Source organism: Salvelinus fontinalis, unplaced genomic scaffold, assembly GCF_029448725.1.
Source record: "Salvelinus fontinalis isolate EN_2023a unplaced genomic scaffold, ASM2944872v1 scaffold_0054, whole genome shotgun sequence".
NCBI classification, from domain to species: domain Eukaryota; kingdom Metazoa; phylum Chordata; class Actinopteri; order Salmoniformes; family Salmonidae; genus Salvelinus; species Salvelinus fontinalis.
In genome coordinates this window covers 480,150-495,112 of record NW_026600263.1, presented here as the reverse complement: position 1 = coordinate 495,112, position 14,963 = coordinate 480,150, and the positions used below count along the sequence as shown (strand labels likewise).

At 48.7% G+C, this 14,963-nt stretch overlaps 1 protein-coding gene across 2 annotated transcripts in view; it reads right to left on the bottom strand.

Annotated features, from left to right (window-relative positions):
• Nucleotides 1-426: 426 nt before the first annotated feature.
• si:ch73-71d17.2 (uncharacterized) overlaps nt 427-14,963 on the bottom strand; it is a 93,264-nt gene continuing 78,727 nt past the window's right edge. For both annotated transcript variants that reach the window (XM_055911188.1, XM_055911187.1), the window contains 3 exons: nt 7,152-7,475; nt 3,227-3,391; nt 427-2,363 (listed from right to left, as the gene is read on the bottom strand). In XM_055911188.1, the coding sequence (XP_055767163.1) occupies nt 2,239-2,363; nt 3,227-3,391; nt 7,152-7,475 (614 nt within the window). In that variant the 3' untranslated portion in view covers nt 427-2,238. The remainder of the gene's footprint in view (nt 2,364-3,226; nt 3,392-7,151; nt 7,476-14,963) is intronic.

Below are 14,963 nucleotides of genomic sequence, written 5' to 3'. Positions count from 1 at the left end.
AACCCTACTACATAGTACTGTTTATTAACCCTGTTAATAACCCTACTACATAGTACTGTTTATTAACCCTGTTAATAACCCTACTACATAGTACTGTTTATTAACCCTGTTAGTAACCCTACTACATAGTACTGTTTATTAACCCTGTTAGTAACCCTACTACATAGTACTGTTTATTAACCCTGCTAATAACCCTACTACATAGTACTGTTTATTAACCCTGTTAGTAACCCTAATACATAGTACTGTTTATTAACCCTGTTAATAACCCTACTACATAGTACTGTTTATTAAGCCTGTTAATAACCCTACTACATAGTACTGTTTATTAAGCCTGTTAATAACCCTACTACATAGTACTGTTTATTAACCCTGTTAGTAACCCTACTACATAGTACTGTTTATTAACCCTGTTAGTAACCCTACTACATAGTACTGTTTATTAAGCCTTCACCTGTAAAACACGGTTTCAAACAACATAAAATAGCTGGCTTTACAATTCACAGTTAGGTGTGTGTCAGAGAGAGAAAGGGTGTGTGTGTGTCAGAGAGAGAGATAGGGTGTGTGTGTGTGTTTGAGAGAGAGAAGGGGTGTGTGTGTGTGTGTGTGTGTTAGAGAGAGAAGGGGTGTGTGTGAGTGTGTGTTTGAGAGAGAGAAAGGGTGTGTGTGTGTGTGTTTGAGAGAGAGAAAGGGTGTGTGTGTGTGTGTGTGTGTGTGTGTGTGTGTGTGTGTGTGTGTGTGTGTGTGTGTGTGTGTGTGTGTTTGAGAGAGAGAAGGGGTGTGTGTGAGTGTGTGTGTGTGTGTGTGTTTGAGAGAGAGAAAGGGTGTGTGTGTGTGTGTGTGTGTGTGTGTGTGTGTGTGTGTGTGTGTGTGTGTTTGAGAGAGAGAAGGGGTGTGTGTGTGTGTGTGTGTGTGTGTTTGAGAGAGAGAAAGGGTGTGTGTGTGTGTGTGTGTGTGTGTGTGTGTGTGTGTGTGTGTGTGTGTGTGTGTGTGTGTGTGTGTGTTTGAGAGAGAGAAGGGGTGTGTGTGAGTGTGTGTGTGTGTGTGTGTGTGTGTGTTTGAGAGAGAGAGAAGGGGTGTGTGTGTGTGTGTGTGTTTGAGAGAGAGAGAAAGGGGGTGTGTGTGTGTGTGTGTTTGAGAGAGAGAGAAAGGGTGTGTGTGTGTGTGTGTGTTTGAGAGAGAGAGAAAGGGTGTGTGTGTGTGTGTGTGTTTGAGAGAGAGAGAAAGGGGGTGTGTGTGTGTGTGTGTTTGAGAGAGAGAGAAAGGGTGTGTGTGTGTGTGTGTGTGTTTGAGAGAGAGAGAAAGGGGGTGTGTGTGTGTGTGTGTTTGAGAGAGAGAGAAAGGGTGTGTGTGTGTGTGTGTGTGTTTGAGAGAGAGAGAAAGGGTGTGTGTGTGTGTGTGTGTTTGAGAGAGAGAGAAAGGGTGTGTGTGTGTGTGTGTGTGTGTTTGAGAGAGAGAGAAAGGGTGTGTGTGTGTGTGTGTGTGTGTTTGAGAGAGAGAGAAAGGGTGTGTGTGTGTGTGTGTGTTTGAGAGAGAGAGAAAGGGTGTGTGTGTGTGTGTGTGTGTGTTTGAGAGAGAGAGAAAGGGTGTGTGTGTGTGTGTGTGTGTGTTTGAGAGAGAGAGAAAGGGTGTGTGTGTGTGTGTGTGTGTTTGAGAGAGAGAGAAAGGGTGTGTGTGTGTGTGTGTGTGTGTTTGAGAGAGAGAGAAAGGGTGTGTGAGTCTTTTAATAATGTCCTTCCTCTTTTCTTCTTCCTCTTTCCTCCTTCCATGGAATGTCTCGTGAACAAAAGCTTCAAACGTGATCTTCACTAACCAATAGAAAATCAGCAAGAAAGTCTTGACATGGGCTTTTCTTCAACCAATCATCTCCCCCTCCACACGCTTCTTGATTCGGAGCCACACCTTACAATCGTGTGATTCGCTAAGATCAAATAATGCCAAACATTGAGTTGACTCCCACATACAGTAGATTAGACTTGATGAAGAGGTCATTCTCTCAGAGGGAAGCCTCCAATCTGTCTCCTCCTCGATGAAGAGGTCATTCTCTCAGAGGGAAGCCTCCAATCTGTCTCCTCCTCGATGAAGAGGTCATTCTCTCAGAGGGAAGCCTCCAATCTGTCTCCTCCTCGATGAAGAGGTCATTCTCTCAGAGGGAAGCCTCCAATCTGTCTCCTCCTCGATGAAGAGGTCATTCTCTCAGAGGGAAGCCTCCAATCTGTCTCCTCCTCGATGAAGAGGTCAGTCTCTCAGAGGGAAGACTCTACTCAGTACCACCTCCAATCTGTCTCCTCCCAGAAGACACAACTCCAGGACACACACCAGCCTCTGATTGGCCAGCTGGGAGGCCGTTGCGATCAGGTCCGCTAGGATAGGACGAGAGAGGACAGGAATCATTATTATGGTGTGTGTTATCAGGTGGAGGTGTGTGTGTTATCAGGTGGAGGTGTGTGTGTTATCAGGTGGAGGTGTGTGTGTTATCAGGTGGAGGTGTGTGTGTTACCTGGTGCAGGTGTGTGTTACCTGGTGCAGGTGGAGGTGTGTGTGTTACCTGGTGCAGGTGTGTGTTACCTGGTGCAAGTGTGTGTTACCTGGTGCAGGTGTGTGTTACCTGGTGCAAGTGGAGGTGTGTGTGTTACCTGGTGCAGGTGTGTGTTACCTGGTGCAGGTGGAGGTGTGTGTGTTATCAGGTGGAGGTGTGTGTGTTACCTGGTGCAGGTGTGTGTTACCTGGTGCAGGTGGAGGTGTGTGTGTTACCTGGTGCAGGTGTGTGTTACCTGGTGCAAGTGTGTGTTACCTGGTGCAGGTGTGTGTTACCTGGTGCAAGTGGAGGTGTGTGTGTTACCTGGTGCAGGTGTGTGTTACCTGGTGCAGGTGGAGGTGTGTGTGTTACCTGGTGCAGGTGGAGGTGTGTGTGTTACCTGGTGCAGGTGGAGGTGTGTGTGTTACCTGGTGCAGGTGGAGGTGTGTGTGTTACCTGGTGCAGGTGGAGGTGTGTGTGTTACCTGGTGCAGGTGGAGGTGTGTGTGTTACCTGGTGCAGGTGGAGGTGTGTGTGTTACCTGGTGCAGGTGGAGGTGTGTGTGTTACCTGGTGCAGGTGGAGGTGTGTGTGTTACCTGGTGCAGGTGGAGGTGTGTGTGTTACCTGGTGCAGGTGGAGGTGTGTGTGTTACCTGGTGCAGGTGGAGGTGTGTGTGTTACCTGGTGCAGGTGGAGGTGTGTGTGTTACCTGGTGCAGGTGGAGGTGTGTGTGGTGAAAAGCCTCCGTGTGTCAGGATGGTGAACCAGTGGTCAGAGTGGGAGGGGCCATGTGGAGGGGAGGGGCCTGGAGGGGCGCTGGTGGCGGAGCTACCAGGTAGGAACACTGCATCTACCACCAACCCATCAGATAAAGCTGGAGAGATGGAGAGAGGGAGGGAGAGGGAGGGAGATGGAGGGAGGGAGGGAGGGAGATGGAGGGAGGGAGATGGAGGGAGGGAGATGGAGGGAGGGAGATGGAGGGAGGGAGATGGAGGGAGGGAGATGGAGGGAGGGAGATGGAGGGAGGGAGATGGAGGGAGGGAGATGGAGGGAGGGAGATGGAGGGAGGGAGATGGAGGGAGGGAGGGAGGGAGGGAGATGGAGAGAGGGAGGGAGATGGAGAGAGGGAGGGAGATGGAGAGAGAGGGAGGGAGGGAGATGGAGAGAGGGAGGGAGATGGAGAGAGGGGGGAGATGGAGAGAGAGAGATTGAGAGAGACAGAGACAGAGGGAGGGAGATGGAGAGAGGGAGGGAGATGGAGAGAGGGGGGAGATGGAGAGAGGGAGATTGAGAGAGACAGAGACAGAGGGAGGGAGATGGAGAGAGGGAGGGAGATGGAGAGAGGGGGGAGATGGAGAGAGGGGGGAGATGGAGAGAGAGAGATTGAGAGAGACAGAGACAGAGGGAGGGAGATGGAGAGAGGGAGGGAGATGGAGAGAGACAGAGACAGAGGGAGGGAGATGGAGAGAGGGAGGGAGATGGAGAGAGGGAGGGAGATGGAGAGAAGGAGATTGAGAGAGACAGAGACAGAGGGAGGGAGATGGAGAGAGGGAGGGAGATGGAGAGAGGGGGGAGATGGAGAGAAGGAGATTGAGAGAGACAGAGACAGAGGGAGGGAGATGGAGAGAGGGAGGGAGATGGAGAGAGGGGGGAGATGGAGGGAGGGAGATGGAGAGAGACAGAGACAGAGGGAGGGAGATGGAGAGAGGGAGATGGAGAGAGGGGGGGAGATGGAGAGAGGGGGGGAGATGGAGAGAGAGAGATTGAGAGAGACAGAGACAGAGGGAGGGAGATGGAGAGAGGGAGGGAGATGGAGAGAGGGGGGAGATGGAGAGAGGGAGATTGAGAGAGACAGAGACAGAGGGAGGGAGATGGAGAGAGGGAGGGAGATGGAGAGAGGGGGGAGATGGAGAGAGGGGGGAGATGGAGAGAGAGAGATTGAGAGAGACAGAGACAGAGGGAGGGAGATGGAGAGAGGGAGGGAGATGGAGAGAGGGAGGGAGATGGAGAGAAGGAGATTGAGAGAGACAGAGACAGAGGGAGGGAGATGGAGAGAGGGAGGGAGATGGAGAGAGGGGGGAGATGGAGGGAGGGAGATGGAGAGAGACAGAGACAGAGGGAGGGAGATGGAGAGAGGGAGGGAGATGGAGAGAGGGGGGGAGATGGAGAGAGGGGGGGAGATGGAGAGAGAGAGATTGAGAGAGACAGAGACAGAGGGAGGGAGATGGAGAGAGGGAGGGAGATGGAGAGAGGGGGGAGATGGAGAGAGGGAGATTGAGAGAGACAGAGACAGAGGGAGGGAGATGGAGAGAGAGAGGGAGGGAGGGAGGGAGATGGAGGGAGAGAGGGAGGGAGATGGAGAGAGACAGAGGGAGGGAGATGGAGAAAGGGAGGGAGATGGAGAGAGGGAGGGAGATGGAGAGAGGGAGGGAGATGGAGAGAGGGAGGGAGATGGAGAGAGGGAGAATGAGAGAGACAGAGACAGAGGGAGGGAGATGGAGAGAGGGAGGGAGATGGAGAGAGGGGGGAGATGGAGAGAGGGAGATTGAGAGAGACAGAGACAGAGGGAGGGAGATGGAGAGAGAGAGGGAGGGAGGGAGGGAGATGGAGAGAGGGAGGGAGGGAGGGAGATGGAGAGAGAGAGGGAGGGAGGGAGATGGAGAGAGGAAGGGAGATGGGAGGGAGGGAGGGAGGGAGGGAGGGAGGGAGGGAGGGAGGGAGGGAGAGAGAGAGGGAGGGAGATGGAGGGAGATGGAGGGAGATGGAGAGAGAGAGGGAGGGAGGGAGATGGAGGGAGATGGAGGGAGGGAGATAGAGAGAGAGAGAGGGAGGGAGGGAGGGAGAGAGGAAGGGAGATGGGAGGGAGGGAGATGGAGAGAGAGAGGGAGGGAGGGAGAGAGGAAGGGAGATGGGAGGGAGGGAGATGGAGAGAGAGAGGGAGGGAGGGAGATAGAGGGAGACGGAGGGAGGGAGGGAAGTTAGGAAGGTGTGAGGGATGAATAATTTAATCAGGGAAAGAAACCTCTTTTGCGAGGGAGCAATTTAAATGTAAATTAATCAAAACCGTGTACATGTGTACCTCTCAGTGTGAGTGTGTAGTGTCCAGTCTGGGTGTACCTCTCAGTGTGTAGTGTCCAGTCTGGGTGTACCTCTCAGTGTGTAGTGTCCAGTCTGGGTGTACCTCTCAGTGTGTAGTGTCCAGTCTGGGTGTACCTCTCAGTGTGTAGTGTCCAGTCTGGGTGTACCTCTCAGTGTGAGTGTCCAGTCTGGGTGTACCTCTCAGTGTGTAGTGTCCAGTCTGGGTGTACCTCTCAGTGTGTAGTGTCCAGTCTGGGTGTACCTCTCAGTGTGAGTGTCCAGTCTGGGTGTACCTCTCAGTGTGTAGTGTCCAGTCTGGGTGTACCTCTCAGTGTGTAGTGTCCAGTCTGGGTGTACCTCTCAGTGTGTAGTGTCCAGTCTGGGTGTACCTCTCAGTGTGTAGTGTCCAGTCTGGGTGTACCTCTCAGTGTGAGTGTGTAGTGTCCAGTCTGGGTGTACCTCTCAGTGTGAGTGTGTAGTGTCCAGTCTGGGTGTACCTCTCAGTGTGAGTGTCCAGTCTGGGTGTACCTCTCAGTGTGAGTGTGTAGTGTCCAGTCTGGGTGTACCTCTCAGTGTCAGTGTCCAGTCTGGGTGTACCTCTCAGTGTCAGTGTCCAGTCTGGGTGTACCTCTCAGTGTGTAGTGTCCAGTCTGGGTGTTCCTCTCAGTGTGTAGTGTCCAGTCTGGGTGTACCTCTCAGTGTGTAGTGTCCAGTCTGGGTGTACCTCTCAGTGTGAGTGTGTAGTGTCCAGTCTGGGTGTACCTCTCAGTGTGTAGTGTCCAGTCTGGGTGTACCTCTCAGTGTGAGTGTCCAGTCTGGGTGTACCTCTCAGTGTGTAGTGTCCAGTCTGGGTGTACCTCTCAGTGTGTAGTGTCCAGTCTGGGTGTACCTCTCAGTGTGTAGTGTCCAGTCTGGATGTACCTCTCAGTGTGAGTGTGTAGTGTCCAGTCTGGGTGTACCTCTCAGTGTGAGTGTGTAGTGTCCAGTCTGGGTGTACCTCTCAGTGTGTAGTGTCCAGTCTGGGTGTACCTCTCAGTGTGTAGTGTCCAGTCTGGGTGTACCTCTCAGTGTGTAGTGTCCAGTCTGGATGTACCTCTCAGTGTGAGTGTGTAGTGTCCAGTCTGGGTGTACCTCTCAGTGTGAGTGTGTAGTGTCCAGTCTGGGTGTACCTCTCAGTGTCAGTGTCCAGTCTGGGTGTACCTCTCAGTGTCAGTGTCCAGTCTGGGTGTACCTCTCAGTGTGTAGTGTCCAGTCTGGGTGTACCTCTCAGTGTGTAGTGTCCAGTCTGGGTGTACCTCTCAGTGTGTAGTGTCCAGTCTGGATGTACCTCTCAGTGTGAGTGTGTAGTGTCCAGTCTGGGTGTACCTCTCAGTGTGTAGTGTCCAGTCTGGGTGTACCTCTCAGTGTGTAGTGTCCAGTCTGGGTGTACCTCTCAGTGTGTAGTGTCCAGTCTGGGTGTACCTCTCAGTGTGTAGTGTCCAGTCTGGGTGTACCTCTCAGTGTGAGTGTCCAGTCTGGGTGTACCTCTCAGTGTGTAGTGTCCAGTCTGGATGTACCTCTCAGTGTGAGTGTGTAGTGTCCAGTCTGGGTGTAGTTCACTGAAGGGCTGTAGTTCTCCAAACTTCTACAACCCGGAAGGTTCTGGAACTCTCCTGTCTGCATCTCCATGGCAACCGCCTGTTCCTCCCCGGTCGCCGGGCAGTACTGTAGGGGCACCGTCTCCATGGCAACGCGAGCCAGGCCCAGCCGACACCCACCCAACGACGAGACAGGAGAGGAGGGGGCCGTGAGGAAGGCCTGATCGTCATCATCCTCATCATCATCATCTTCATCATAGTTGGTCTCCAGGAACTCCATGGAGGCTTCCCACAGACTGCCCTCTGACAGAGAGATGTTACTACTACAACGTTACTACAGACTGCCCTCTGACAGAGAGATGTTACTACTACAACGTTACTACAGACTGCCCTCTGACAGAGAGATGTTACTACTACAACGTTACTACAGACTGCCCTCTGACAGAGAGATGTTACTACTACAACGTTACTACAGACTGCCCCCTGACAGAGAGATGTTACTACTACAACGTTACTACAGACTGCCCTCTGACAGAGAGATGTTACTACTACAACGTTACTACAGACTGCCCTCTGACAGAGAGATGTTACTACTACAACGTTACTACAGACTGCCCTCTGACAGAGAGATGTTACTACTACAACGTTACTACAGACTGCCCTCTGACAGAGAGATGTTACTACTACAACGTTACTACAGACTGCCCTCTGACAGAGAGATGTTACTACTACAACGTTACTACAGACTGCCCTCTGACAGAGAGATGTTACTACTACAACGTTACTACAGACTGCCCTCTGACAGAGAGATGTTACTACTACAACGTTACTACAGACTGCCCTCTGACAGAGAGATGTTACTACTACAACGTTACTACAGACTGCCCTCTGACAGAGAGATGTTACTACTACAACGTTACTACAGACTGCCCTCTGACAGAGAGATGTTACTACTACAACGTTACTACAGACTGCCCTCTGACAGAGAGATGTTACTACTACAACGTTACTACAGACTGCCCTCTGACAGAGAGATGTTACTACTACAACGTTACTACAGACTGCCCTCTGACAGAGAGATGTTACTACTACAACGTTACTACAGACTGCCCTCTGACAGAGAGATGTTACTACTACAACGTTACTACAGACTGCCCTCTGACAGAGAGATGTTACTACTACAACGTTACTACAGACTGCCCTCTGACAGAGAGATGTTACTACTACAACGTTACTACAGACTGCCCTCTGACAGAGAGATGTTACTACTACAACGTTACTACAGACTGCCCTCTGACAGAGAGATGTTACTACTACAACGTTACTACAGACTGCCCTCTGACAGAGAGATGTTACTACTACAACGTTACTACAGACTGCCCTCTGACAGAGAGATGTTACTACTACAACGTTACTACAGACTGCCCTCTGACAGAGAGATGTTACTACTACAACGTTACTACAGACTGCCCTCTGACAGAGAGATGTTACTACTACAACGTTACTACAGACTGCCCTCTGACAGAGAGATGTTACTACTACAACGTTACTACAGACTGCCCTCTGACAGAGAGATGTTACTACTACAACGTTACTACAGACTGCCCTCTGACAGAGAGATGTTACTACTACAACGTTACTACAGACTGCCCTCTGACAGAGAGATGTTACTACTACAACGTTACTACAGACTGCCCTCTGACAGAGAGATGTTACTACTACAACGTTACTACAGACTGCCCTCTGACAGAGAGATGTTACTACTACAACGTTACTACAGACTGCCCTCTGACAGAGAGATGTTACTACTACAACGTTACTACAGACTGCCCTCTGACAGAGAGATGTTACTACTACAACGTTACTACAGACTGCCCTCTGACAGAGAGATGTTACTACTACAACGTTACTACAGACTGCCCTCTGACAGAGAGATGTTACTACTACAACGTTACTACAGACTGCCCTCTGACAGAGAGATGTTACTACTACAACGTTACTACAGACTGCCCTCTGACAGAGAGATGTTACTACTACAACGTTACTACAGACTGCCCTCTGACAGAGAGATGTTACTACTACAACGTTACTACAGACTGCCCTCTGACAGAGAGATGTTACTACTACAACGTTACTACAGACTGCCCTCTGACAGAGAGATGTTACTACTACAACGTTACTACAGACTGCCCTCTGACAGAGAGATGTTACTACTACAACGTTACTACAGACTGCCCTCTGACAGAGAGATGTTACTACTACAACGTTACTACAGACTGCCCTCTGACAGAGAGATGTTACTACTACAACGTTACTACAGACTGCCCTCTGACAGAGAGATGTTACTACTACAACGTTACTACAGACTGCCCTCTGACAGAGAGATGTTACTACTACAACGTTACTACAGACTGCCCTCTGACAGAGAGATGTTACTACTACAACGTTACTACAGACTGCCCTCTGACAGAGAGATGTTACTACTACAACGTTACTACAGACTGCCCTCTGACAGAGAGATGTTACTACTACAACGTTACTACAGACTGCCCTCTGACAGAGAGATGTTACTACTACAACGTTACTACAGACTGCCCTCTGACAGAGAGATGTTACTACTACAACGTTACTACAGACTGCCCTCTGACAGAGAGATGTTACTACTACAACGTTACTACAGACTGCCCTCTGACAGAGAGATGTTACTACTACAACGTTACTACAGACTGCCCTCTGACAGAGAGATGTTACTACTACAACGTTACTACAGACTGCCCTCTGACAGAGAGATGTTACTACTACAACGTTACTACAGACTGCCCTCTGACAGAGAGATGTTACTACTACAACGTTACTACAGACTGCCCTCTGACAGAGAGATGTTACTACTACAACGTTACTACAGACTGCCCTCTGACAGAGAGATGTTACTACTACAACGTTACTACAGACTGCCCTCTGACAGAGAGATGTTACTACTACAACGTTACTACAGACTGCCCCCTGACAGAGAGATGTTACTACTACAACGTTACTACAGACTGCCCTCTGACAGAGAGATGTTACTACTACAACGTTACTACAGACTGCCCTCTGACAGAGAGATGTTACTACTACAACGTTACTACAGACTGCCCTCTGACAGAGAGATGTTACTACTACAACGTTACTACAGACTGCCCTCTGACAGAGAGATGTTACTACTACAACGTTACTACAGACTGCCCTCTGACAGAGAGATGTTACTACTACAACGTTACTACAGACTGCCCTCTGACAGAGAGATGTTACTACTACAACGTTACTACAGACTGCCCTCTGACAGAGAGATGTTACTACTACAACGTTACTACAGACTGCCCTCTGACAGAGAGATGTTACTACTACAACGTTACTACAGACTGCCCTCTGACAGAGAGATGTTACTACTACAACGTTACTACAGACTGCCCTCTGACAGAGAGATGTTACTACTACAACGTTACTACAGACTGCCCTCTGACAGAGAGATGTTACTACTACAACGTTACTACAGACTGCCCTCTGACAGAGAGATGTTACTACTACAACGTTACTACAGACTGCCCTCTGACAGAGAGATGTTACTACTACAACGTTACTACAGACTGCCCTCTGACAGAGAGATGTTACTACTACAACGTTACTACAGACTGCCCTCTGACAGAGAGATGTTACTACTACAACGTTACTACAGACTGCCCTCTGACAGAGAGATGTTACTACTACAACGTTACTACAGACTGCCCTCTGACAGAGAGATGTTACTACTACAACGTTACTACAGACTGCCCTCTGACAGAGAGATGTTACTACTACAACGTTACTACAGACTGCCCTCTGACAGAGAGATGTTACTACTACAACGTTACTACAGACTGCCCTCTGACAGAGAGATGTTACTACTACAACGTTACTACAGACTGCCCTCTGACAGAGAGATGTTACTACTACAACGTTACTACAGACTGCCCTCTGACAGAGAGATGTTACTACTACAACGTTACTACAGACTGCCCCCTGACAGAGAGATGTTACTACTACAACGTTACTACAGACTGCCCTCTGACAGAGAGATGTTACTACTACAACGTTACTACAGACTGCCCTCTGACAGAGAGATGTTACTACTACAACGTTACTACAGACTGCCCTCTGACAGAGAGATGTTACTACTACAACGTTACTACAGACTGCCCTCTGACAGAGAGATGTTACTACTACAACGTTACTACAGACTGCCCTCTGACAGAGAGATGTTACTACTACAACGTTACTACAGACTGCCCTCTGACAGAGAGATGTTACTACTACAACGTTACTACAGACTGCCCTCTGACAGAGAGATGTTACTACTACAACGTTACTACAGACTGCCCTCTGACAGAGAGATGTTACTACTACAACGTTACTACAGACTGCCCTCTGACAGAGAGATGTTACTACTACAACGTTACTACAGACTGCCCTCTGACAGAGAGATGTTACTACTACAACGTTACTACAGACTGCCCTCTGACAGAGAGATGTTACTACTACAACGTTACTACAGACTGCCCTCTGACAGAGAGATGTTACTACTACAACGTTACTACAGACTGCCCTCTGACAGAGAGATGTTACTACTACAACGTTACTACAGACTGCCCTCTGACAGAGAGATGTTACTACTACAACGTTACTACAGACTGCCCTCTGACAGAGAGATGTTACTACTACAACGTTACTACAGACTGCCCTCTGACAGAGAGATGTTACTACTACAACGTTACTACAGACTGCCCTCTGACAGAGAGATGTTACTACTACAACGTTACTACAGACTGCCCTCTGACAGAGAGATGTTACTACTACAACGTTACTACAGACTGCCCTCTGACAGAGAGATGTTACTACTACAACGTTACTACAGACTGCCCTCTGACAGAGAGATGTTACTACTACAACGTTACTACAGACTGCCCTCTGACAGAGAGATGTTACTACTACAACGTTACTACAGACTGCCCTCTGACAGAGAGATGTTACTACTACAACGTTACTACAGACTGCCCTCTGACAGAGAGATGTTACTACTACAACGTTACTACAGACTGCCCTCTGACAGAGAGATGTTACTACTACAACGTTACTACAGACTGCCCTCTGACAGAGAGATGTTACTACTACAACGTTACTACAGACTGCCCTCTGACAGAGAGATGTTACTACTACAACGTTACTACAGACTGCCCTCTGACAGAGAGATGTTACTACTACAACGTTACTACAGACTGCCCTCTGACAGAGAGATGTTACTACTACAACGTTACTACAGACTGCCCTCTGACAGAGAGATGTTACTACTACAACGTTACTACAGACTGCCCTCTGACAGAGAGATGTTACTACTACAACGTTACTACAGACTGCCCTCTGACAGAGAGATGTTACTACTACAACGTTACTACAGACTGCCCTCTGACAGAGAGATGTTACTACTACAACGTTACTACAGACTGCCCTCTGACAGAGAGATGTTACTACTACAACGTTACTACAGACTGCCCTCTGACAGAGAGATGTTACTACTACAACGTTACTACAGACTGCCCTCTGACAGAGAGATGTTACTACTACAACGTTACTACAGACTGCCCTCTGACAGAGAGATGTTACTACTACAACGTTACTACAGACTGCCCTCTGACAGAGAGATGTTACTACTACAACGTTACTACAGACTGCCCTCTGACAGAGAGATGTTACTACTACAACGTTACTACAGACTGCCCTCTGACAGAGAGATGTTACTACTACAACGTTACTACAGACTGCCCTCTGACAGAGAGATGTTACTACTACAACGTTACTACAGACTGCCCTCTGACAGAGAGATGTTACTACTACAACGTTACTACAGACTGCCCTCTGACAGAGAGATGTTACTACTACAACGTTACTACAGACTGCCCTCTGACAGAGAGATGTTACTACTACAACGTTACTACAGACTGCCCTCTGACAGAGAGATGTTACTACTACAACGTTACTACAGACTGCCCCCTGACAGAGAGATGTTACTACTACAACGTTACTACAGACTGCCCTCTGACAGAGAGATGTTACTACTACAACGTTACTACAGACTGCCCTCTGACAGAGAGATGTTACTACTACAACGTTACTACAGACTGCCCTCTGACAGAGAGATGTTACTACTACAACGTTACTACAGACTGCCCTCTGACAGAGAGATGTTACTACTACAACGTTACTACAGACTGCCCTCTGACAGAGAGATGTTACTACTACAACGTTACTACAGACTGCCCTCTGACAGAGAGATGTTACTACTACAACGTTACTACAGACTGCCCTCTGACAGAGAGATGTTACTACTACAACGTTACTACAGACTGCCCTCTGACAGAGAGATGTTACTACTACAACGTTACTACAGACTGCCCTCTGACAGAGAGATGTTACTACTACAACGTTACTACAGACTGCCCTCTGACAGAGAGATGTTACTACTACAACGTTACTACAGACTGCCCTCTGACAGAGAGATGTTACTACTACAACGTTACTACAGACTGCCCTCTGACAGAGAGATGTTACTACTACAACGTTACTACAGACTGCCCTCTGACAGAGAGATGTTACTACTACAACGTTACTACAGACTGCCCCCTGACAGAGAGATGTTACTACTACAACGTTACTACAGACTGCCCTCTGACAGAGAGATGTTACTACTACAACGTTACTACAGACTGCCCCCTGACAGAGAGATGTTACTACTACAACGTTACTACAGACTGCCCTCTGACAGAGAGATGTTACTACTACAACGTTACTACAGACTGCCCTCTGACAGAGAGATGTTACTACTACAACGTTACTACAGACTGCCCCCTGACAGAGAGATGTTACTACTACAACGTTACTACAGACTGCCCTCTGACAGAGAGATGTTACTACTACAACGTTACTACAGACTGCCCTCTGACAGAGAGATGTTACTACTACAACGTTACTACAGACTGCCCCCTGACAGAGAGATGTTACTACTACAACGTTACTACAGACTGCCCTCTGACAGAGAGATGTTACTACTACAACGTTACTACAGACTGCCCCCTGACAGAGAGATGTTACTACTACAACGTTACTACAGACTGCCCTCTGACAGAGAGATGTTACTACTACAACGTTACTACAGACTGCCCCCTGACAGAGAGATGTTACTACTACAACGTTACTACAGACTGCCCTCTGACAGAGAGATGTTACTACTACAACGTTACTACAGACTGCCCTCTGACAGAGAGATGTTACTACTACAACGTTACTACAGACTGCCCTCTGACAGAGAGATGTTACTACTACAACGTTACTACAGACTGCCCTCTGACAGAGAGATGTTACTACTACAACGTTACTACAGACTGCCCTCTGACAGAGAGATGTTACTACTACAACGTTACTACAGACTGCCCTCTGACAGAGAGATGTTACTACTACAACGTTACTACAGACTGCCCTCTGACAGAGAGATGTTACTACTACAACGTTACTACAGACTGCCCTCTGACAGAGAGATGTTACTACTACAACGTTACTACAGACTGCCCTCTGACAGAGAGATGTTACTACTACAACGTTACTACAGACTGCCCTCTGACAGAGAGATGTTACTACTACAACGTTACTACAGACTGCCCTCTGACAGAGAGATGTTACTACTACAACGTTACTACAGACTGCCCTCTGACAGAGAGATGTTAC